Below are 24,443 nucleotides of genomic sequence, written 5' to 3' on the forward strand. Positions count from 1 at the left end.
AACACTGTGTGTCATTGTCAGCCCATCCAGTAATCATCATGCCTTCAAACAGCGCCGCGAGCATGTTTGGTGGAGCCGGAGGAAGGGGCGCCAGGGCGTCTGTGGCGAGCCTGGAGGGGCTGCGTAATGTGATGCGCAACGACACGGAGACGGACTCTGCCCCCGCGACGCCCGTAGCTCCAGCAAAACCCGCAGCTCCCGCCACTCCCGTTGCCCCTGCAGATGACAAGCAGACACTGCGGGGTCTGAACGACCGGCTGTCCGGTTACCTGGGCAGGGTGAAGCAGCTTGAGAGGGAGAACAAGGATCTGCAGGACCAGATTGATGAGATTTTGGCCAAAAGGAAAACACCTGCAGCACGCGACTGGAATGAGGTCGAGAAACCGCTGGAGGAGCTCAAGAAGAAGGTTGGTCGTCTGATTTATTCTCTCTCTTCATATTTTACTGTCTTTCTATTCTTGCTTCTTCCAACACTGAATTGGTTTGCATACACCAAATTGTTTCTTTTGTGCTTGTTTTTTAACCCTGATGATTTTATAACTTATTTTGTAACTTGTTTTTTCGAAAAGTTCTCTATAAATAAAGATTATTAATAATATTTCATTAATAACAGGCTAAATACATCATACATTTATGTCCTTAGATCAAAGACATTGCTATGGACAATGCCAAGCTGCTGCTGCAGATTGACAACACCAAACTGGCCAATGATGACTTCAAGAACAAGTGAGTATCATGAAGTCTCCATACAAAATAAACACGGTTTCAATTAAACAATGACAGTTCAGCTTTAATAACTGATATAGTCATAATGTTGTGATTTCTGCTTCTACTGTTGAAGATGATAGTGAGTGATTTAAAGCTGAAACACTGAGGCAGGGGTGTTTTCTTTGTGCAGGCTGAATGATGAGAAAATGGGACGGAAGGTGATAGAAAAAGACCTGGAAGACATGAAGAAGTCCATCGAGGATACCAAGCTGAGCCGCAAGCAGACACATAAGGAGATCGACTTGGTGAAGGAGGAGCTGGTTCGCCTCAACCAGGAACACAAAGATGTGGGTCTGCAAACAAACACAAAAACACACACTTCAAGATCGACTCGACTAACAAAAAAATATATATATATTATGTGAAACTTGAGGCAAATGTGCTGTTCTGTTTGTTTGTAGGAGGTAGATGACCTGCGTGACAAGATCAAGGACTCTGAAGTGAATGTGGAGATCGACTCGCAGAACTCCAATCAGGCCGAGATTCTTGACAAGGTCCGCAGCGAGTACGACAAACTGGCCAAGAAGAACCTGAAGGAGACTGAGGACTGGTACAAAACCAAGGTACGTTACCTGCAGCATCCTCGTTTGTGGTATCATTCTCTCACCTTTCCTTCTGTGTATTTCATCATCTCTATTGTGTTTCCTCCTTTTTAGTTTGAAAACATCAAAGTGGAGGTGGCCCAAAAATCTGAGGTCTTGCAGTCTGGAAAGAGTGAACTCCAGGATCTGATCAAACAGAAACAATTTCTGGAAATCAAGATCCAGACTCTGCACAGCATGGTAAACCACACACACACACACACACAAGCCTATTTACATAAATGACTTTATACATCACCACGAAATACAACTAAAGCTAACAAAAATCTGCAGCCTGCCACAGAGATGAAACAGCTGCGTTTTAGTGGTGTTTGGAATAGCAGCTCAGTCTCAAGACAAGTTGGGAGCTGCCTTGTTTTGACACAAACCCCTTGGACAATAACCTCCTCACAGTGCAGTTCATGCAAATCTCAGTGACATCATCGTAAGCCAACCTGAATCCCAGTAATTGATACATCGTATCATATCCTATCTAAACGTCGTTTAGGATATGTACACGACAAAATATCTACCAAAATCTTTTTTTCATTGTCATGTCAGAAATGATAAAAAACGCCCACAGTGTTTGCCGTGGGTGTTTGCCGTGGGTGTTTGCCCGCGGTATTTGCCTGTCCTTTACACAAACATTCCTGACTCCTTTCCTGTCATTATACTGTCAACATGCTGCATTCAACCAGACAGACTTGTGATCTGTCTGTCTGTGATCTGATGGGCCACCTGGAGCTGATCTTACATCACAAAACAAGCCATTGAGAAGTCAGAGTGATGTACAAATTCTTCAGAGGATCCCAGAAAATGTGGGAATCCAAAAACACGCCTAAGAAACTACAATGATGCTTCTCATTTGCGCTCTTGATTAGTTAACTGTATGTCTTTTTCTCAGATCAGTAATCTAGAAGAAACCATGAGGATGACCAAAGTGGAGTACGGTCAGCGGCTGGCTCCACTGAACAAGATGATCCTGAACCTGGAGGCGGACCTGAGGGAGGTGAGGTCCCAGGTAGAGCAGCAGGTGGATGTTAACCAGGACCTGCTGTGCGTCAAGATGAAACTGGAGGCGGAAATCAATAACTACCAGCAACTGATGCCCGCCATGACCAACGATGGTGACAGGTGAGAATACTTAGAAATACTTCATAATGGTTGTAGCTGTATGATTTCATCTTATTTACCCAAAATTAAATCTGTTGTCAGGTATTGAAGTGTCTCTGCTCACAGGAAATATAATAAAATGATAATTAGGCACAAAATAATGAGAAAATGAGGATATTTCTCTGATGAAGGATGCAGATTCCTTGCCTTCATTGTCCCTTTTCCTGGAAAACATGAGTGTCTGAAGTGATTTTGTTGGCACCTACATCACAAAAACACTTGTTTCGCACCCGGTTCGTTAGTGTGCTTATCCTCTTCTTCCCCGACAGCTCGGAGTTTTCTTTAGAGGATGGTCTGCACAGCGGTAAGTTCTGGATCCTGCTGAAAAAACATTGTTAAAATAAAATCTGAACAGCTCCAGCATGTTTGTGCTGTCACCTGTTAAGCAAGTTTAGCTCTATCGCTAAAGTAGACCTGGGTCAATTACTGACTGAGATGTTTTCAGTAGCAGGTTGGTCTTGCAATCTAACTTTTCCAACATGAAAAACAAAAAAAATGGATCAGATTTTGACCCTTAAAATGTTTGTAGATTTGAAAGAATCAAAAGGTGTAAACAATATGATAGATGGCGTTCTTCCTTTGATAAAATCGTATTGCAATAAAACATGTTTTACACCTTTATTTTTTTTCAAATCAACACGAGAGCTAAAAGCACAGTGTGCAGAGTTAAACTTGAAAACGAACCCTCACATCACTTTTGATTGAAATTCAACATTTTGGGAAATACTTTTATTTGCCTTCTTGCCAAGAATTAGACAAGAATATCAATACTACAGCCATAGGACCAATAAGCACAATTCCCAAAATGTTGAACTATTCCTTTAAAGCTAGCTGTGCCACTAAATTCAGTTTTTTATGTCACGTTGCACCATCTGCATGCAATCACAGCTGATTTTAACACCTGGTGGGAATCACAAAGGCCTATAATGATTTTGGCAAGCAAATCAATCACAAATAAGATGATATTATTTCTTTGATCTGTGTTTTCTACACACTGTAATCACTTATAGACTCTCTGGCAGAAGCACAGCAGACAAAAGGAGAGCTGAAGGACCAAAAGGAGGTTCAATCCTTTTTAATAATTTGATGAATCTTTTTGTTTCCTCCTAAAGATCAGCAAAAGCCTGAGAAGGTGCCCAATCAGCAGGAAAAGGTAAAAGAAGAAGCCCTCGTGAAACAGGAAAGCGCCCCGTCTAATAAATCGACTCCCCCTGAAGCCCCTGCAGCAGATAAAGAGCTCATCAAGGTAGAAACAGCTGCTGTCAACAATGAAGCAGACCCGGTCAAGCCAAGCAGCAACCCTGCTAAAAAGAAGAAACCTAAGACCAAAACTAAGAAGGGTTCATCCTCCTCATCTTCATCTTCATCTTCATCTTCTTCTTCCTCCTCCTCATCTTCCTCTTCCTCCTCTGAGTCTGAGAATGAAGATAAAAAGCCCAAGAAAGATGTCAAAGCCTGATTATGATCAATGTTACTCAATCACTTGTCCTACTGTCAAACCTGCAAAGTTACTTTGACCCTGTTGATTTGTCTTTTCTCAGATGATTATCAGTGAAATAAATACATTTTGATTTCCTCCAAGAGTGCCTCATTTGCCTGCTTTTGACACAAGAGTTACGTGTTGTTGTTTTTTAATTACTACAGTATATAACCACTTATTGCAAACAAGTGCAGTGATTGGGTACATGTAAAGATTGTAAGATATACACATATTTGTGTTTAGGAGGAAAGTAGGATCACAAATGGCCGCAATAACATTTAGTTACATTATTGATCTATTGTAAATCACTTTATAAAATGTCATAAAATTCAGAAGAATGCACATTTTCATAAAGCACAGGTTCAATTTTATTCAGTTTATTATCATACTGTGTGTAGATGAATAAGAAAACCAGTAAATAAAACTGGAATTTTTGTTTGATCATTTTGTTTGAGCATTTTTGCTTTATATTTAAATAAGATCATCATAATTGTTGTAGATTCATCTCTTGTTGATTGATCAATCCAATGAATAGTGTCAGCTCTTATTTGTATTATATTAATATCAGAATAACCAATAAACTACCAGCTACAATAGGCCAACTGCACAGGACACGCCTCATGCTAACCAGTTTAAGTTTGAAAACTATTTAATAAGTGAGCAGAGTAATGGAAATAAATACAAGTAATTGATCAGTGGCTGAAATGTCCAGCTTGTGCCACTCAAAGTTGATGTTGTACAAATGCAAACATGACTAAACCTACTTTTTTTTTTTTTGAAAGAAATGCAGCAAGCACCTTACATAACACTAACCATAACTACTACTTTCCTAAACTCTACTGACCCAAAACATCTACTTTTTACCAGCTTTTGTCTTGTTGGACAAGCCATGCTCAATCAGCTTGTTTTTAGTCTGAAATTTGTCCCTGAAAGTAGCCTATGACAACAGACAGACAGACACACACACACACAAAGGCTTTTTTTGTAAGAGTGTTTTATTTTATTTTTTCAAATGACAATGGTACAGACGACATGAAAGCACAGAGAGGGGGAATAGAGGAGAAGAGGAAAGGGTTTGAATCATCCAATACATGGATATTGCGTGGTGAAGGTTGAGGGGCAAGCAAGAGTACCAAATGGAGTAAAAGATATCGTATCAAAAATTTCATTTTTTTTTCATATATATATTTATATAGGACTAATAATTCTCTTTAACTATGCAAAGCAAGGAATGCCCTTTTTCATTATCTCGAGCCTTGGCTTTCCCTAAGTAGAGCCAACTTTATTATTCATTTTTTTTTGTTTTAAGAAAAAAAAAAAAAAGAGTGGACACGTGTTTTGGGGAAGGGGTGGGGCTGGCCAGGGCATTTCCTGTCCTGGAGTCCTGTCCGATGTGGCGTTGAGTCTCAGTGTGGCGCGTTTGGGCGTGTCCACGGGGGGTTTGGATTTGTCTGATGGGGACATCGGCCTCAGCGGGAGAAGGTCTTTCCACTTAAAAAAAAAAAAGAAGAAAGAAAGCAAAGACACATTAGAGGATCAGACACATGCATAGGTTATTTACATTCTTAACACACCCCTAACCCTTCCAGAGAAGCTACAGCATGTCCCAACACACGACTCTGTCAGCTACTTTAAACCAAAAACAAAAGCATGGAATAAATGATTTCTATCGGTATTTATTAGTATATTTGGACTATAATCTGTAATTCTGACCAAAATATCCCTACCAGCACCTCTAAAGCTCTAAAGCTAAAAAACATCCTGTTTGTTTTGATAAGTTTGCAACTTCGCAGTGATGAAGTGACACCAGGAAGTCACTGCGGCCCCCACACAACACCTTGATGTATGTTACTTTGTTGCGTTTCTTGGTTGTTGGCACCCGTACATAGAACGCAACTCTTCATCCGTGACCATCACTGGCAATTAAACCTGATACTGGCAAATCTTTTAATCAGTCTCATGACTTCAGGTGAATCAACAATATGTGATTGACACTTCTATTTTTTACATTACTTTTTGTTCCTTGTAGTCAAACGAACAAAAATGGCAGCCTTTTAGGTTCCCCTTCTTATTACAGTTACACATTAACCAAAGAACAAATACTCCCCGTGCTCCGACTGCATGGACTTCCCAATTATTTCAAAGCTACACGGCTAAAAACTGTATATGTGCGACTGATATGAGCTGTTAAAATTCCTCCTGCGCTCACTTCAAATACTGCGAAAACAGCGCTTGTCCGCACACACCTCAAAAACACACAAAGATTCAGAGCTGCAGACTGTAGTCGGCTCACAAATAGAAGACAAATACGCCCATCACAGAAAACACAGGTTCTACAGTGTGTCTCATTATGTTTGGAAAGTAGGAAGGTTATTAAAAAACTGAATCTATTTTGTTTTAAACCTTAAAAAAACACTCAAGTATTGCTTCAGTTGAGATTTGAATAGAGTAGGGCCAAAACAGTCCAGCTATTTATCTACACTATAAACTTTATAGTTTATTTATTGGATTATACTTTATAGTATAAAGTATAATCCAATAAATTAACTAAACTTGCACCTATGACACTTCTTTGTTATGGTTACAAGAGTAAAACTGCCAACTTTAGCTCAAAACTTTGGTCTTTATTGCGTTCTTTTTACAGGAATGCACCGGATCACTTCAGATCTTCGATGTGCACAAACTGTAGGTGTGGATTTGAGTGTCCAGGAGGTGAGGGTCCATAAGAGGCGGGGGCGGGGAGTGATGGCTACTTACGAGATGGTCTTCATCTCCTTCTTCTCAGCGTCGGGTCGAGCGCGGTTCAGCACCTTGAGGAAGTCTGACGTCTTGGCCCTCATGCGTGTGTGAATGTAGGCCTGCAGAGGAGACATGTACATACATGAGGGAGATACTCAGAAGGAATTTTCTGTGAAAAACACCAGCGATTTTATCTTGGAATGACTCTTAAAAAAGAAGGTAAGATAATGAGATACTTCATTTGTTTCCTGTGTCATATCAGGATGGTCATTTAACTGGAAACCTCCTCTGAAATGTCAAACATTTTTTTCCTTTGATGTGTCAGGTGCAGCATCTTGAGAAAAAGGCTTGAACGGTGGGTTAAGACATTTCTCTAACTTAAACGGAGCACACCTGTCCATAAATCCTTCTGCTGTGTCGCCACGCTGATTCACCGCTGTCTGATGTGAAAGCAGCTAACATCCAATTTTAAAATAACACAAAAGTCTCTGAAAGGCAAGCCATCTTAAAAATGGCTTTGATTGGGGGTTTAGTCATTTGGGGAGCCATTTGATGCATTTCTTAACGCCCACCTGCCGCCCTAAAAACCTGTATGACTACTAAAGGTGGTAGAGCAAGTCCTCATCTGGTGGGGCCTTCTTTTAATCTCACCTGTGGCTGTACAGACTGTGGAGAAGGTACTGTAAGACACTGGGATGGAGGGTGGGACATGCTATTAAAGGGGAGGACTTTATGACTTGTTTGTAGCTTGTAATTAGAACAACAAGACTTTCAGCTTTTTTGAGTGTCTGACATTCACCTGTGTTGAACCCTCAATTAAAAATGAATAATTAGACGTAAAATCTCAGCTTCAAGTCCCAAAATGTACTTATAATTAACAGATTATCCATCTAAATATAATGATAAACAATATATATCATCTAAAAACAAGCATTTCTTACTAAGTCCAACACTCACTTTGTAATACCAAGAGGAAAACAATTAAATGTAGCACCTAAAAGCCTAATTTGAATATCCGAAAATAAGTGGTTTGTTCCTGTGCAGTTGGTTTGAAAAGTTAATGAATAAGAAATCAAGAGACATGTGACTAATTTTAAGAAAATACAGCACACATCAAGAGCTTCCTAAAATGTTGTAGATGGCGTCTTAAGCTCAATTTCTCTTTTTGTGAACTATGCCCCAAACAAAACTGTCCTGACCTCTTATTGCATAGAAAAAAAACCTTATGTAAAAGAAATCACTGTGCAAACTTCAGGAGGTCTCAACTCACCTTGGAGCACTTTATGTGGTAGTGCAGGTAGTCCCTGAAGGTGTGGATGAGGTTGATGGTGTTGTCTCTGGCATTGGCATTGGTGTGACGAGGAAACAGGACTGAAAAAAGACATGAACCAAAAAAAAAATCATTAAAATCAAATTATTAGCTGTGTAATTAGTACAATTGCACGATGGTGGTTTTAACTGACCGAAGGTGATGTATCCAATGTTGTCCCCGACGGCGGCGCTTGTATCCTTCAGCTCCAGAGGAGGCTCCCTGTGGTTGAACAGCACCTGTGGGGCTGTGTGGCTAGCTCGCCGACCCTCTTTGAACTCCTAAGCACAGAATGTAAGTGTACAGGACTGTTTTAGCTAATGTTGTTTAAAGTTATCTTTTAAAATAATAACAAAGACAACACGGTGCAGAATAAACATCACTTATAATTCATGTGTGTCAATGTATGCATAATTTGTAGAAATTGGAGTTTTAGCTTAATTTTCATTAATGCTAACATCATTTCACTAGTTGAGTTTTTCTGAGAAGTTAGCGTTATAATTTTTCTTAAAAGCTAGCTTTATAGCAAAGAAGGAAATCTGGTTTATGTGAAAAAAGTGACTTTTCTCTTTCATTCATTCAAGGTGAGCATCTTAGGTACTTAGCTTACTTCATTAGCTACTCTCTGTTATAATTAAATAGAACTAAGGAGCTCAGCTAAGCTAACTAGCTGACTGAAATAAATATGACCTGCCAGTATTTCCAGCTAGTGGTGAAAGAGCTACTCTGCATCATATTAGCTTATTTCCTTCCTCCCTCTTAGCTTCGTCTCAATTCAATAGTACAAGCTAATGCTACTTGTAGTGCCTGCCACCATATAAACAGTCTAACTTAGCTACTTTTAATTTTATTGTAGCCGTTCTTTAACAAGTACAATCAGATACATGCTAATTGTGAATAGCTCCTTTTCTTAATTAGCCTAATTGAGCAAAATAGAGTTAGTTTTTGATTTTAATAATAATAATGCATTAAACAAAAAAACTGCAAATACCACTCAAGTAATTTTGGATGGTGGTTAAACAGCTACTACCTCAGACCACAAAAAACTGTAAAAATATATTTGCCGTGTGTTAATCACCAACTGCTTTCTCAGGTTGCAGTTTGACTGATTTGCATTGATGCAAGTTTTTTCCCTGTTGGTTCAAAATGGTAAATATGTTGATTTTGTTGTTTTTTTTGTGCAGTAATGGCAAAAAACAACATATATTGCAAAGATTACTAGAGTATACACTGGATGCAGTGAGTTTGTAGTATGAGCTTCAGTTCAGTTCATTTGAACCTCATCAAATGACACCATTGACCAACTTTAAAGTTCTCGTGGCCTCACACACCTGCATGAACACTTTGCCGATGATAACGTCGTCGTCGTCTTTGAACACTGTGCTGAAGACCACCGTCACTCTGTCTTTCTTGGCCTCCACATACCTGAGGAGAAGACCAAACATGTCAGATATTTAACAACTTTTGAAAAAGGTCAGGAGGATCACCACAAAAATGACAGTGAGACCTAAAGTATGTGTTCTTTGACAGTGAAAGACATTCAAGACCGTATGCAACCCCCTTTGGCACGGTTACACATCTCAGCTGAACAAATACCTTTGTGTGATTATCTAAATCTTCTATTTAACCAGCTTTGCATGTATACATTCAAATGAAATACTCTGCAAAGCTCTCTGAAAGAGATCTGAAACTGAAATCCTGAAATCCTGCAAACCCCCCCCCCCCACACGTACATGGACTCATCATCTCTGTAGTGGACCACGGCCCTCTGCTCGCCCTCTTTGCCCTCCTCCTGGAACTTGAAGTACTTTTCAAAAACGGAGGCGAAGCAGTTCCTCTTGAGCATTCCCGCCTGGTGGACAACATCATCTTTGTTGGCTGGTAGAGCATCCAGGTCGTAGAGGAGGGACACATTGTAGCCTGAGACGAATCATAGTGAGGAGTAAATCAGATGGTGAAGTGAAAAGTCAAACCTAACTTTTACTAAGTTTTATTAAAAAGAAACAAGTGTGCCACCAAAATTTGACAAATAATGGTAAAAAAGATGTTCTAGATACAATGTGGCAGACAGACCCAATAACTTCTAAAGCTTTACATGGTGTATGAGTGTCCTGATGGTGCCATAATCTGAAAACTGATCTAACATTGACTATACGACAGCCTCGAGGTGTTATTTAGAGACTCTGTCAGTAGCTTTGTGAGAACTTACCAGCTTCTGTTGAAACCAGGAAATTCCCATAGACCCTTTTGAGAAGCTGAAAGAAAAAAAACCCACAGAACTTTATTTGTGTTGCACTTCTCTAAATGCAGTATCCAAAAAAAGCACTTCAGAAAAAAAAACATGACGCAAAAGCAAATGAGTAAAGAGTATTAAAAGCATTTTTAAAAGTGAATAATGCATGATAAAAGGCACAAGATAAAACTTTAAGAGCTCATTTAAAATTAGATCATGACTTAAGACTGTGTAGCTTTTGCTAGGCCAACTTTGATATTAAGAGTAAAGCAAGAGCAGAGGAGATAAATGAAGTATAACAGGTACTTTTAAAAGACATCAACACTTGAGTGATTTTCATAGCCTGTGGGAACCTTCAAGAGTCTAAGCAATGTGGTTTAAGAGAAGGGAAGAAACCAACACAAATGTCAACACCAATAAAGGCAGAGACGGATGAAAAACAACTCGCAGTATAACAAAAGACTTGTTGTAAAAGGAGGAAGGGGGTGGTGTTTTTCTACAGCTAATTATCAGGGTTTTGAGGTAGTGTGGGGGGTTTTGAAATAGATACCTGTCATTTAAAAATGAACGTAAGCAGACTGACTAACTCAGGTATGGCAATATTGCATCACCAAGTGTCAACAGAAATTCCTCCCATATTTAATCAGTGGAGTTATTCAGCAGCGAAACTGGCAAAAGATGTGTGCGAGAAAAAAGAAAAGAAAGAAAAAAAAGCCTTTTAAGTGAACCAATTTTCCTACTGGACTTTTTATAAGCAGAATAACTGAATGTGACACTGTCGGGCCATTCATTTATCTCTTTGCTCTTGTGTTTTAGGGAACAAGGAGGGAAGTCGTTGGACGGCAGCCAAGACATTCATAGAGCGGCCGCTGCTCGCAGTCAGCACTTCCTCGCCTGGGGTGAGTCACACAAGCTCACTTCCTGTTTCTACCAGAAGCCTCGGCAGCTGCTTTCTTCCTTACATGGCAACAGAGCTCTTGTGGTGGAGGTGTGCGAGACTAGATGGTCATCATGATCTCATTCTGCTTTTTATAATTTCCTATTAACCCCAAAACCCAGCGAGTAATCGACGTAAATGCATTCCTGCGTCGACTGCTCAGTGACAATGTTTTACATTTTTCAGTTAATTTCTGCAGGTTTTAAAACTGCTCACCTGCATTAGAAAAGAAAACAAACTCTATCAGTGAAAAATCAAGAGTATGACACGTAAGCAGCTGCTGACCTCTTGAGAACATAAGTGTACGTGACCGGTTTATTTTCACACCAGTGCATCAGCAAACCACAAGGGTTGCTTGCTTGTGCTGAGTTGGATGATTTAAGATTTAAGAGCTGAATCTCTGTGAGGTCTGAGTGCAAAGAAAAATGTATGTTCATGTTCTCGTTGTGTGTGTTGTACCTCGTCAGCGCCGTGCTCCTGCAGCTCCTTGTAGAACTTCAGGGAGATGCTGACCATCACTTTGGTCTTGTCCCCATTGGGGTTGGAAATGTGGTACAAGACGCCATCGAAATCTGTGGTGGAGAAGGACATTAATGACTGATAAGCCTCTAACTGCCTTTTCACTTAACCCCCAATTCAATTCATGTCGGCACATCAGACTATTTCACTCCATTTCTTGACTTTGTGTCATCTAGCTGTGATTACTGGAAGGCTGAACATGTGCAACAGGTTACTTGCATCATAAGAACATGACTGTCATGATGTTGCAGCAGTTAAAATCAGTATCACCACCAGAAACAGAAAACTTTATAAAGTAGAGGTAGAGGTAATATAGCATAATGGATATAGCGCTAATAAATAAACAGGGTAAAGTGTTGTTGACAGCCTTAAATTGTCTGTTTTAGTTATTAATCAAGTAGAAATAGCAAACAAAAGTGCTGTTACCTGCATTTTAACAACAGTATTTTGTTAATGCGGTAAATGTAGAGAGGCCCATAACAGCAGAAACACCTCTATTCTCAGGTATTAAACTAGTAAAAACTAAAGGATACTGTACAACATGATATGAGTCATCACACAAAATTACAGGATGGCTCTCAAGGACAGCTGTGATGCAGGTTATACTGCCTCAATTCAGCTGTCGAGCACATGTTGGTGCTAGTTTTATATAAATGTTGGATCTTATTGGCCGAGTGTGTGACTGAGACATAACACAGCACGGTGGACTAACAAACTACTAACAATCTAGTGGCTTCACTTAAAATTGCATCATAATGCGGACAGACATTACCTTAATCAACAACTAGAAGGTAGCTGTTAAGAAAATATGTGGACAAAAACACTTGAAGAAAGTAAATCCATCGGTGGGAAACTGTTTCACTCTGTAAGGAGATGTAAAAACTCACCTGCAAACGTCACATCTACAGCCTCTGGCTTGGTTCTGCAAGGAGGAAACAAAAATTAACAGATGCAGAATTATTTTTACAGGAAACTCCCAACTCATCAAACATCAGATGCGCTATACGGCACAGCTCAGATTTACTTTGACTCTCCTTCAAAATCACTATTTAGATTCAAATCTCAGACCTGCTTCATAGACACTGAATATTGAAAGGACTGCAGCGAACGAGCATTTTCATGATCAATTAATACGATAATTAAAAGTAGTAAATCCTCACATTTCGGATTTTGGATCTAGGAACATTTATATTTTAGCTTTTAATAACATTAGTTTGTTGCATTATCCATCACATTTATTGTATTCACAATACTTTCCTTAATGTATGAATCTATATAATTTCACCTTTAATTGCATTTATGTCTTTTGACGTTTTGCCTCTTTGTTTTTTTAATTTTAATTAGATTTAAGTTGGGTGGCTGCTGTGGCATTTTAATTCTCCTTTTGCATAGTATTTAACTTTCTGGCACATTTTCTGGTTGCTTTAGTCTTCTGTTACCATGAGCTAAATATTTCAGGGTTGTGGACAAAACAAGACATCTGAGAACATCATCTTGGGCATTGGGAAACAGTGATAGACACATTTCAACATTTTATGGAACAAAAAAACAAATCAGGTAATCAAGAAAACAATCTAAAGATGAATCAATAATAAAAGTACTTATTAACTGCAGCCCTAGTTTGTTGATATTATATTTCTGCTACAGATCATCAATATAGGACACCATAAACACCATTTTACGATGAATTTTCAACTTTAAATGAATCACCCTGATAATATCATTCTTCCTTTAAACCTGCAAAACACTATTTTGGGGTTGCACAGTAATAAATGACCCTGGAGCTGGATGCTGCTGCGACTTGTCCAGGCTGCATACTGTAGTGTGCATGCTGCAGGGAGCTGCAGACTTGACTCAGCTTGACTACAGGAATGCGGAAGTCGGAGAGAGGGGCGATGGCGGCTGTGTGAGCATATAAACGACATTTATTTGGAGTAAATACCCATTTAATGTGTTGAAACATCAACAAAACGCATGTACATGTTGAGTAAGTACGAAAGGACGCCATATGTGTGCAGTTTCTGCCATGTTGACGGACCTGCTGTGTCAACAACTCCTACAAAATGTATCTCAGTAGCGATGAATCCTGGTATAACCCCCTCATTTATTCATTCAGGTGACATTTCAAAATAATAATAATAATGTCTACACAATTATTTATTGACTGGATGCTCATTTAGCTGTATTATGGAGAAACGGCTATGTCAGCTCATTTGTAAGCTGTGCAAGCTCGTAAAACGCTTTAAAATACTTGACTGTATATTTAACACGTATATAGGAGCAAATAAATAATCAGTGGCAATAATAATAAATGTCTAGAACAGATATTCATAGACATATCAAACAGGAACCGCCGCTCATTCAGCTGACGTTACGGAGAATTTGGTTATCAGCTATATTTGGGCTATTTATTTTTTTTTTTTAGCTGTGAAAGCTCCTAAAACGCTTTAAGATGTTTTATTATGTATTTATCAGGTAAAGTAGGAGCAAAATAATCTTGTCATTTTACGTCTCGGAAATGTGGGCGAACCGCCAGAGGAGATGAATTAATCGGGATAACCAATTCTGTCGTAACACCGCCCGTACAGACACACCCCAGCTCTAAGCAAAGCATCCGCGGAATGTATCTTCGTAGTTTACACCCACAAAAAAGGCACACAGCTGGATTTTTCAACACTGTAAGCGGTTACGCACTGCATCCGAAATCCATAACGCACCATTAAAGGCTCCTATCGTCTTGATTTAGAAGCCAAAGGGGAAGCTAGCAGTTAGCGGCGCTAGCCAGGTGTAACAAAGATTTTCTCACCCGTTAGAAGCGCCGTCGAACTTCAACGACAGCGTCTCTTCTATAATGCGGTTATTGATTTCTAACAGGATCATCGCAGCGGACGCCGGTGTCGAGGAAAAAAGGGGGGAATGATCGGTGCTATTTGATGGCTCTTTGTGTCAAATTCTGCAAAAAAATGTTCCTCCCTTGACAGATCAGACCGCTTCCGTCGAGGCTCCTTCTTCCGCCTACCACTTCCGCGTATTTTACACTCAGGACCCCAAAAGACGAGGACGCCCGCGATCTTGCCTGTAATAAATTCGTAATGACATTTTTTTCATAATTGAGGAACACTGAATAGAGAGAAACATATATTAGGTCACTGACGTGGTTATCTATTAACTTATGAACAGTTCAAATGACCAAATTAATTCTTGTGTGATATCAAAAACATAAATAATCAGAATACGATTTATTCACCTACTAAAGTAAATTAAATCGGGTCCAGATGTCATCAGAAAAAAAACAAGAAACATGCACATTTAACAATGAACATAAATACATACATAATATTGTAAGAAAGGGACAGTATTTACATTTCTGTGTAGCAGGATGAACTATGATAAAAACATTGTGTGTGCAAAAAGCAGAATATAAATAGAAGTATGAATACCAATGTAAGCATAGCCCAAATATGAATTTGAATGTTAATAAAGTGTGTATTAACAGGATATATATGTACAGTTAACAATAAACTCAACATCTACACAATGCAGGACAGACACAGATGCAGGATACACATTAGAGTGAGATATGGAGGTGAAGTGAAGTTGGTATGTTTACAGACTTTTACTGTCCTCTCAGTCCAATTTTCCTCTGAGAGGGGAATGTTTGGGAAGGGGCTGGCAGGGGTGACAGCTGTCAGACACACCCACTCCTTTTCTTACCCAGGAGCGGCAAATTATAGGGAGAAGACAGTGAGTCCAGTAACCTCTGCACTGAAAAAGATTTATTGTCCCTTAAGGGGAAATTTTCTCAAGTTAAGCTGCATCCCAAAACATGTATTTACAAAAAATATATGCATGCATACATACCTCACATCATTCATACAAAACAAAACAGACAGGAAAAAAACATCCAAGTTGTGGACCTTAATTACCAGTATAGCCTTAACTTGACCCAAACTTAACTGATGGCATCTTGTATTTTGACAATCTTTAAAATCAGACCAGGCAGACAAAACAAAAATAATATTATTTCCTAGGCTGATTTTCACATTTTAAGATCGTGAATGGGTTTTGTCATCCTCTGAAGAATTCTTAAGATACATTTTCAGCCTATTAAAACCATAGGCCAAATCTTCTTTTTGTCCAATGTGCAATTGTTATTGGATTTACTTTTGTACTTATAGAGGCTTCATTTGTGCCTCTTATTTCATGAAATGATCTTACATTTGATGATATTCTTCCAAACAAAAAATAGGAAACCTGCCGTAATACAACTTTATGATCAGTTAAATTGTATATGAATATAGCTAGAGTCCTTTTCATAGCATTTCTAAATTAGATGAAAGTATCCTTTAAATTAACAAAACAAGAAAGCACAACAACTGTTTGCATCATTGTAATGTGGCTCAAACTAATAGAATTTCCTTTGATTTATATTTAATTTGTGTACTAAATGTTAGTATAGTAAATGCAGTACCAGTCAAAACTTACTGGTTGACTGGTACTGTATTTGTCACTATTATAAAGTTAATATGATGGCAAATGTCTCATGTTCTTGTCCTTTTCTAACATGGAAAATATGCTGCAATGAAACTTGAATAAAGTTCAGGGCGAGAGAAAAGAGAGAGAGATATCTGGAGCATCTGAACAGGTAATTGTCCTCTGTTCATTTCCTGTTTCTGACACATTTTCTTTTGCAACAATACTGCGATAAACACAGAAGAAAAAAGACCCACAGGTTAATGTCAGTTGGTTTTCGGTCATTTGATCAACTGTACGTACATGTTGTAAGTTTGTACTGCATCAACTAACGTGGCTTCATTTCATGTTGTGGTTCTGTTTTGTACATGCCTCAACCCAGTTTGCAGACCTTTATTATTTTAGTTCATAATTTATTGGTGTAACAATCTGCATGATCAAACATAAAGTGTGTTTTAATCAAAATACCAGAGGCTAAATGACACAGAACCAACTCTGACTTCAGCACAGGGGTATTGGTTGGTTTCTGGGTCAGGTGTTCATGGATAAGTTATACCTGATGTGAACTAAGGGGTGACACGTGCATGCACAGAGGATGCATGAAAGTCAATGGGGGCTCAACACTACCATCTGTGCAACCAGCCTCATGGTCTTAAAAGTTAAGTCTGTTTTAGATTAATGATTTTATGTGATATTGCAGCTCAAAGTTTTTACATTGAGAATAAATGATGTAAAATATTTAATTAAGTTAAGTTTAATTTAAGTTAAAAAAGTTAGGATGCTACTCTGATTTTAAGAATATATAATGCACACTACATACAGTTAAATACATTATTCAAATCTCATTGTGATGGATTTTTTAAACTGATTTTTTTTACATGTTGCATAAAATATGATTTTTTTTAATTTCCTTTAACGTGACGAGTGAGAAGCAGTGAAACAAAATAAAGGGCTGACATATCCTGCTCTCACTGCAAGGTATGTCAAAATTGTGGATGATTTCAACACTGACACAATACAGGATGAGTACAGGTTTGAGTGGTAATTCTGGGTTTTTAGGTACAGTGGTTTGACGGAAGGAGAAGTTCAAGAGTGTGATGAAGGAACTGCTGTAATGTTAAGGACAAAAACATAAAACAAAAAAGGGAAGACTAATGGTCTCAGTTAGCTTTCAGTGATAACCAATGACATACTTGACACATCAATGACAGACATATGGTTCATGTGTTCATGTTCACAGTAGCATGTATGCAAATTTATAAGAAGACAAACAAGAGGAATCACATACTGAACATAGCATCAAATACAAAGTACAATTGAGGCATGGAAAATGTATGTTCATGTATCCTATATAATTGTAAAGACACCTGCAATCTCTTTTTTTATTATCCCCCTTCATTTCACTTTATTTCTACTTCACTCTTATTTGAATCTTAAACAACTGGTTCACATTTTTTATGTGTGTGTTCATCTGCTGGGAAGCACAATAGTGGGACCCACTGCCCCATTTCACCATCTAGTGGTGGGTCTTATGTGCTCTGTGTGTGTGTGTGTGTGTGTGTGTGTGTGTGTGTGTGTGTGTGTGTGTGTGTGTGTGTGTGTGTGTGTGTGTGCGTGTGTGTGTGTGTGTGTGTGTGTGTGTCATATCATTTTATAATCTGTAGAAACTTGAATAAAAAGAAATAAGGAGAAGCACTGAAATTGTGTTGTACAGTTCAATTACAATAAACATATTCTAACTCTAAATGCACAGGAGGCAAATTAACTGACTCTTTAAACTATACTTATTATCAATACAAATTTTTCAAACTGGTTTAATGATTAAAATCAATGAAAACTATATTATACTTTTATGTTTCACTCATTCCAGTTTGTAGTTCAGTTTCCAGTTAGAGGTTTGAGGTCTGTCCTCTAATGAACATAAATCCATTCTGCACTTCCACAACAAATGATCCTTCATCAGTTTTAGTGGAGTTTAAATAATATGATAGTATGATAATATCTCGAAATATAAATTATTACTACTTTGTACCTTAAACCTAAAGAACACTCAAAGAAAACAGAGCAGAGAGGATGAGGGTGGTGACAGCAACATTTTTACAAACGAGTCAGGTGATAAATTAAAGACCTGAATAAATGAGTGGAGAAACACAGGTGCACCACATAGATAGAGATAGGCAATTAACGTCAAATCATCTGTAAAATGTATTAAAATGCTGAGCAGACCCATTTTATTCAGATTTTGTGTTAAAATGGCAAGAGAAAAAGATCTCATAAATTGTGGTCGATGATGCACATTTGATGACTGTGATGCTGTAGTATGTAAGGGAAAACCGATCTCAACCCAATTGAACACCTACAGGAGACTGACACTCTCCACCATCATCATCAAAACATCAAATGACCAAATAAGTGAATATCTTTTGGAAGAATGTTCATCCCTCAAGTAAAGTTCAGAGACTTATAGACTCAATGCCAAGGTGCACTGAAGCTGTTCTGGTGACATGTAATGGCCCAACACCTAACCTACACTTTATGTATATCCTTTAATTTGTCACAAATCTGTATGTCTCCAAAGGCAGTGTCTCATAAAATAGTGAAACTCATAAAATGTGTTATCTTATAGGGAAGTGTTTGAATACTGCCACACTCCCAACATAAAGCAAATTCCAGGCATAGTTGGTAGTTTTAAAGCAATTATAACCCACAAGAATCCTCCTCAGTTTGTAGTTAAACTTTAGAAACAAATAGAGGAGGCGATGGAGTCAAACAGGCGATGTTTACAGCCCCAGGAATGATGGGTACAAATATTTTCTCTATCAAGGATATCCAGAGAAGGGTGTATTATCTCAGCTTCTGAAGAATCCACTGCAGTTTCACAATACTGTTTACATGTTTTATTGAAAGTTATCTCAGCTTCTGAAGAATCCACTGCAGTTTCACAATACTGTTTACATGTTTTATTGAAAGTCCCACGATCCGGGTTTGTTTGTAAGGGGAAACTCAGGTGTGCAACAGTTGGCACAACAAATATGCCAAGTCCCAATGTTCATTAATTCTAGTAATTTAGTTGCTTTCTTAGGAAAAGTAAAGTATTTTAAATTTCATAGCGTTGCAAATATTAACAAGGTATCCCTGTTTTTACCTCTATTTGAATTACTTTTGTACACTTAATCTGATTTATCTGAGAGTTATTTACTTTATGATGTAGGTTATTTTTATGTGCGTGTTGTTTTTGTAGTGTAACAAAGACACGGTTCCACCTCATTACCACATGGTAGTCATGCAGTTTGTCACGTTTCTGGGCAATTGAAACTGGTGTCTCTAGCTCCTGTCTCAAGATCCCTATCTCATCTGTCTTCCTCATTGGCTCAGAAGTACTCCCTGCTCTTTGGATTACACTCTGCCTGGTTCCAGTCAGCCCTGCTTGGCCTATTTTTTACACCCAATTCTCAGCCCCTGGATTCGAGCTATACCTGCCCAAGCCCTTGCCCCAGTCTCCCTGCTAATGCAGCGATAAACTATCTTTCAATCTACTCACTGCCTCCTGCCTTGGTGTTCTACACTTGGGTTCATTAGCCTCTCAATAACAGGAGGTGTGCAATTTAAGCAATAAATCGTAACCTCTTTGTTATTAATTTGCATGAGCATTACATTATTTTAAACCTTGAATTAAAACAAACAGCCAAAACTACAAGAAGAGATGAAACTGTAAAAGCAGCTCAAGAAAAGCCTAAAACATTTTTTCTTTACGTCTGCTTCACACTTTCTTCTTCATCTTATATTATATTCTCTTTGTAGTTTTTTCTTCATTCAACACTTGCATGCACACATACAGTATGCACAAAAAACATTCAATTGAAGTCAGTGCTCTCCAAGTGTGATATACACTATTGCACATACATGACCAAACCAATGTTTGCCAAAGCAACCACTAACCATTCTTGTTAGGGGACCGTCATGCTTTCTGACAGAGGTGGGCAACTTGGCAGCGCTGTCATTTAGCGATGTGGAGCCTTCATGTCTGCCTTTTATTTACAGATACATGACAACGCCGATGGCGCTCAAAGGAATGCATGAAGTAATTTATGGAGACAAAGGAAGGCTGGGGAAAATACTTGTGTGTTGTAATGCAATTCAGTTATTTTTTTATTTATTTGTATAAAACAAACTCATATAAAGGCGGTTAAAAAAAAGAAACAGCACAGGTCTTTAGTTTGTTGTTGAAAACACAAGTTTATGTTCAGCAGGAACACTCTCCCATTCCTTTCGAAAGTGCTTTAGGCACATGGAACACATAATTATGTAGATTTTAAGAGATAGTTCACGGAATCGCTCCTATCAGCTCCTATCAGCTCCTGTCATAGATGATGTGTGATTGTTTTCAAGTTTTTCTTGTCATGCTGACTGATGTTTGTCACGAACATGTAAAACTATTCCTGCAGGCCTCATGTAGTTCACAGGAGGAAAATGCTAATCTCAATTTAATATCTGGATGATAAATAATTATTTAAGCTCCAAAGGTAACAAAACAGTGAAATAATACTGGATGATTGCAACAACAGAAAGAGTGAACAAATTGTTTGATTTCCAGAAAGTACCTCAGCTGACATCCTGGCATAAAGATGTGTAAAACACCTTACCACACACCTCATTACTCAATTACTTGCATAAGTGTCACATCATGTCTTTGTGCATCCGCCTGGCTGACAGCTACTATTCCAATATATATTGCTAATTTAGGCCAATAATAAGTATTCAGGCCATGAAGGATTTTTTTCAATAAAAGCCTAAAATCATGTTGTAAACTGTGACTGGTGAATATAAATTGTCGTTTAATAAATCAAATACATTCATGAAATGCTATCACCCTCCTAATTCAAATGTCATAAAGCCACAAGAGGCCATTTACACCTTGTGCATTTTGACTTGTCGTATTAGGAGTAAGCACAGATGTTACTAATCACATAAACAAGTGTCCCAGTAAAGCCTTGACAGTGTGACAGTCAACAGCCACAATAACAGGAACCTGAAACTGAAGCAGCTAAATATAATTCACTCATTCTTGTTTATAACATTTGCACCCGTGCCTTTACTAATGTGCCATGTCAAAATGACCCCTGTGAGAAAGTCTCATTGCAGCAAAAACGTGATGACGCAGGCACGTGGGTAATACAGGAAGGAAACATGACATTAGTCAATTCTCTATTTTAACATCGCCCTTAAAACGATGCTTTTAGGTATTGGCTCATTTAGGTGCATATAGGTTTTATCATCTTCATAAACTAGACCGGAGCCAATGCAGAAAGAAGGTGAGTGTCAGAACTTAAAGTTTTGAAAAGTCATAATACTTTTTGTAAGTTAAAGTTTAATTTTGTGCTTTACAATGTTAATATTGAACTTGATTTAGAGGCAGAATCTGTGAAGTTTAAAACTGAGATTGCCTGCTGCTGCTTACAATCTTCATTGTTTTGATTGGTGTTATGACAATTTATATTATTCATGTGTTTTTTTTGTTTTCTTTATCCACAGTAATGGCGATCATTGTTGATTTTGGCAATTATTATGACCTATACAATGATACCACTAATTTCACGCCCTACGTTGTGGATCCAAATACGTTAAAATGTGAGATATCACCGTTGCATCCCTCAGCAACTGTGGCCCTGTGTGTCATCCTCATAACCATCTTTATACTGGCAATACCAGGAAACCTATTAGTGGGATGGGTGATCAGCACCAGCCGTCAGTCCCTGTCTCCATCGGATGTGTACCTGTTACATCTGACAATAGCAGATGGTCTGATGGCTCTTACCCTCCCATTCTGGTCCGCAGCACTGATCCAAGGATGGCTCTTTGGAGACTCCATGTGCAAGCTTGTCAGCCTCATCACTGAAGCAAACTTCTACACCAGCATCCTCTTCCTGGCTTGCATCAGCATAGACCGGTATCTTGTGATTGTGCGTGCCAGTGACTCACCTAAGAGTCGCCAGAGGTTGTGCAGCTGGCTTCTCTGTGCAGCTGTGTGGGCCCTCGGTGTGGCCCTCGCCCTGCCTGCATTTTTCAATGATGCTTTCAAGATTGGTGACTCGGGCAGGACGATTTGCACTGAGCGCTTTGACATCGGCCAGGCATCCTCATGGAGGATTGCCACACGTGGGTTTCGCCACATTTTTGGCTTCTTGCTCCCTGTGACTGTCATGATAACCTGCTACAGCATCACCATCGCAAGGCTGCTGCGCACTCGTGGTTTCCAGAAACACAGGGCCATGCGAGTGATCATAGCCGTGGTGATTGCGTTTCTGCTGTGCTGGACGCCGTATCATATAACCATGATGGTAGATACGCTCTTGAGGGTTGAACTCATATCTGACTGTGCTTTGAGGAAATCGGTGGACAAGGCTTTGGTTATAACCAACTGCTTGGCTCTGGTGCACAGCTGCATCAACCCTGTCCTCTATGCCTTTGTGGGACAGAAGTTCAGGAAAAACATGCAGATGCTTCTTCAGAGGAAAGTCAGACAGGAGAGGATGTCAGAGAGGATGGCAAAGTTCAGCAGGTCCACATCTCAGACTTCGGAGGGCAATGGAGCTGTTCTCTGAGACATTGGTGGATGCCCAGAAAGGACAACCCTCTTGATAAAAGAAAGTAAAAGCAAGACATTTGGTAAATCCTTCCTTCAAACTGTGCATTAGCTTGTAAATGGCTAGATATGAATGAGAAATGCATAGACTTGGCTTTATGTTTTAGCTTCTGGGTAATAAAAGGACTTTTCTTATGTTTTCAAAAGTTTCAGAGAACTAAAGTTTTCATTTAGGATTATAGAAATAAGTGGAACCAGACAAAATAGAGAGTGGTTAGACTTCCATGTGCAAAAACAAATTAATAATAATTAGGAACAACCTTTGTAAACTGAAGCGATAACCTGTATATATGCTTTCTAATGTTTATAACCAAACAATCTTCAAGTGCATGTATTTTAAATGGTGCAGGTTTTAAATTCCTATTATGCTACCATGTTTCTATGTTTATTTATGAGCGCTATAAAAGTTGCTGTCTTTTTTTGGGGGTAAAAGTCAGGAAATGTCTGAATGCTTCAAGTCTTAATGAGTTAATCAATGAAAAATAAAGGATTTGCAATTTCTCCTGCACTGACTCATTATTCCTGTGTTATTTAAAAACTCACCTCTCTACAAAAAATAACCAATGATAATTTAACTTTTTGTCTTTTCAAATAAAAATTTGAACATGTATGACAAATTAGTGAAAGACAACTGTGATAACTTTAAATAACTTTATGTTGTTGGAATTGGATGACAATCAAGTTCACAAGTCAGATTTTAACTATGGAGATTGAAAGGAAGAGACCTTTCAATAAACGTTAACCCTCAAAACTAAAGCCTAAATCTACTGTGCAGTTTCCTGATAGCTGTGCAAACTCCATCTGCTGATGAAGATCATGTGACGTGATTGAAAGCTCCAGATCAATAACGAAGAGCCTTGGGAGTGATTTTTGACAATAACTTTAAAAAAATGTTTTACATCTGTAGGGAGCAACAGTCATCTTGAATACAGATACAGAACATGATATATTTTATTTTAAGTAACAGTGTCAAAAATTTACAGTCAGTCGGCTGTATTATTATTATTATTATTATTATCATTATTATTATTATTATTATTATTATCATCATTATTATTATTATTATTATTATTATTATTATTATTATCATTATTATTATTAGTAGTATTAGTAGTAGTAGTAGTAATAGTAGTAGCAGTAGTCATAGTAGTAGTAGGTGGTGGTGGTGGTGGTGGTGGTAGTAGTAGTAGCAGTATTAGTAGTAGTAGTATTAGGTGGTAGTATAGTAGTAGCAGTAGTAGTAATAGGTGATGGTGGTGGTGGTAGTAGTAGTAGTAGTAGCAGCAGTAGTAATAGGTGATGGTAGTAATAGTAGTAGTAGTAATAGTAGTAGTAGTAGTGGTAGTAGCAGCAGTAGTAATAGGTGATGGTAGTAATAGTAGTAGTAGTAGTAGTAGTAGTAGTAGTGGTAGTAGCAGCAGTAGTAATAGGTGATGGTAGTAATAGTAGTAGTAGTAGTAGTAGTAGTAGGTGATAGTAGTAGTAGTTGTACTTTTGTGCTGTACAAACACGTTGTAACATTGTTTGTCCAGCAGATGGCGAGCATAATCTTGCTCAAAATATGGCTGTGAAATAAAAAGGGAATTGT

The 24,443-nt window shown here is 38.4% G+C and overlaps 3 protein-coding genes across 4 annotated transcripts in view; 2 read left to right on the forward strand and 1 right to left on the reverse strand.

Moving 5' to 3' along the window:
• Positions 1-38: 38 nt before the first annotated feature.
• On the forward strand, positions 39-4,077 carry LOC134006556 (keratin, type I cytoskeletal 18-like). Its single transcript, XM_062445472.1, has 9 exons — positions 39-407; positions 644-726; positions 899-1,055; positions 1,170-1,331; positions 1,425-1,550; positions 2,254-2,483; positions 2,765-2,826; positions 3,635-3,862; positions 4,064-4,077. Exons 1-9 carry the CDS (start codon positions 39-41, stop codon positions 4,075-4,077), a joined length of 1,431 nt encoding a protein of 476 aa, XP_062301456.1.
• Positions 4,078-4,988: 911 nt separating this feature from the next.
• The window catches only part of arpc2 (actin related protein 2/3 complex, subunit 2), an 87,394-nt gene continuing 67,939 nt past the window's right edge, over positions 4,989-24,443 (reverse strand). Inside the window, exons 1-10 of one of the 2 annotated variants that reach the window (XM_062414570.1) lie at positions 14,546-14,742; positions 12,627-12,661; positions 11,680-11,792; positions 10,260-10,305; positions 9,784-9,970; positions 9,382-9,475; positions 8,205-8,331; positions 8,012-8,112; positions 6,760-6,860; positions 4,989-5,493 (exon numbers count right to left, since the gene is read on the reverse strand). In XM_062414570.1, the coding sequence (XP_062270554.1) occupies positions 5,472-5,493; positions 6,760-6,860; positions 8,012-8,112; positions 8,205-8,331; positions 9,382-9,475; positions 9,784-9,970; positions 10,260-10,305; positions 11,680-11,792; positions 12,627-12,661; positions 14,546-14,619 (900 nt within the window). In that variant the 5' untranslated portion in view covers positions 14,620-14,742 and the 3' untranslated portion in view covers positions 4,989-5,471. Of the gene's footprint in view, positions 5,494-6,759; positions 6,861-8,011; positions 8,113-8,204; positions 8,332-9,381; positions 9,476-9,783; positions 9,971-10,259; positions 10,306-11,679; positions 11,793-12,626; positions 12,662-14,545; positions 14,743-24,443 lie in introns of those variants that run through there. The other variant, XM_062414571.1, reaches the window with a different exon arrangement.
• On the forward strand, positions 21,747-22,865 carry LOC133976470 (C-X-C chemokine receptor type 1-like). The gene has a single exon (XM_062414685.1). It carries the CDS (start codon positions 21,747-21,749, stop codon positions 22,812-22,814), a length of 1,068 nt encoding a protein of 355 aa, XP_062270669.1. The 3' UTR covers positions 22,815-22,865.

Source organism: Scomber scombrus, chromosome 24 (genome assembly GCF_963691925.1).
Source record: "Scomber scombrus chromosome 24, fScoSco1.1, whole genome shotgun sequence".
NCBI lineage: Eukaryota > Metazoa > Chordata > Actinopteri > Scombriformes > Scombridae > Scomber > Scomber scombrus.

Coding starts and splice junctions, on each gene's coding strand:
- LOC134006556 (XM_062445472.1), top strand. CDS start 39: ATGCCTTCAAACAGCGCCGCGAGCATGTTTGGTGGAGCCGGAGGAAGG. Junction 1,056..1,169: donor TCAACCAGGAACACAAAGAT/GTGGGTCTGCAA, acceptor GTTTGTTTGTAG/GAGGTAGATGACCTGCGTGA. Junction 2,827..3,634: donor AGAGGATGGTCTGCACAGCG/GTAAGTTCTGGA, acceptor TTCCTCCTAAAG/ATCAGCAAAAGCCTGAGAAG.
- LOC133976470 (XM_062414685.1), top strand. CDS start 21,747: ATGGCGATCATTGTTGATTTTGGCAATTATTATGACCTATACAATGAT.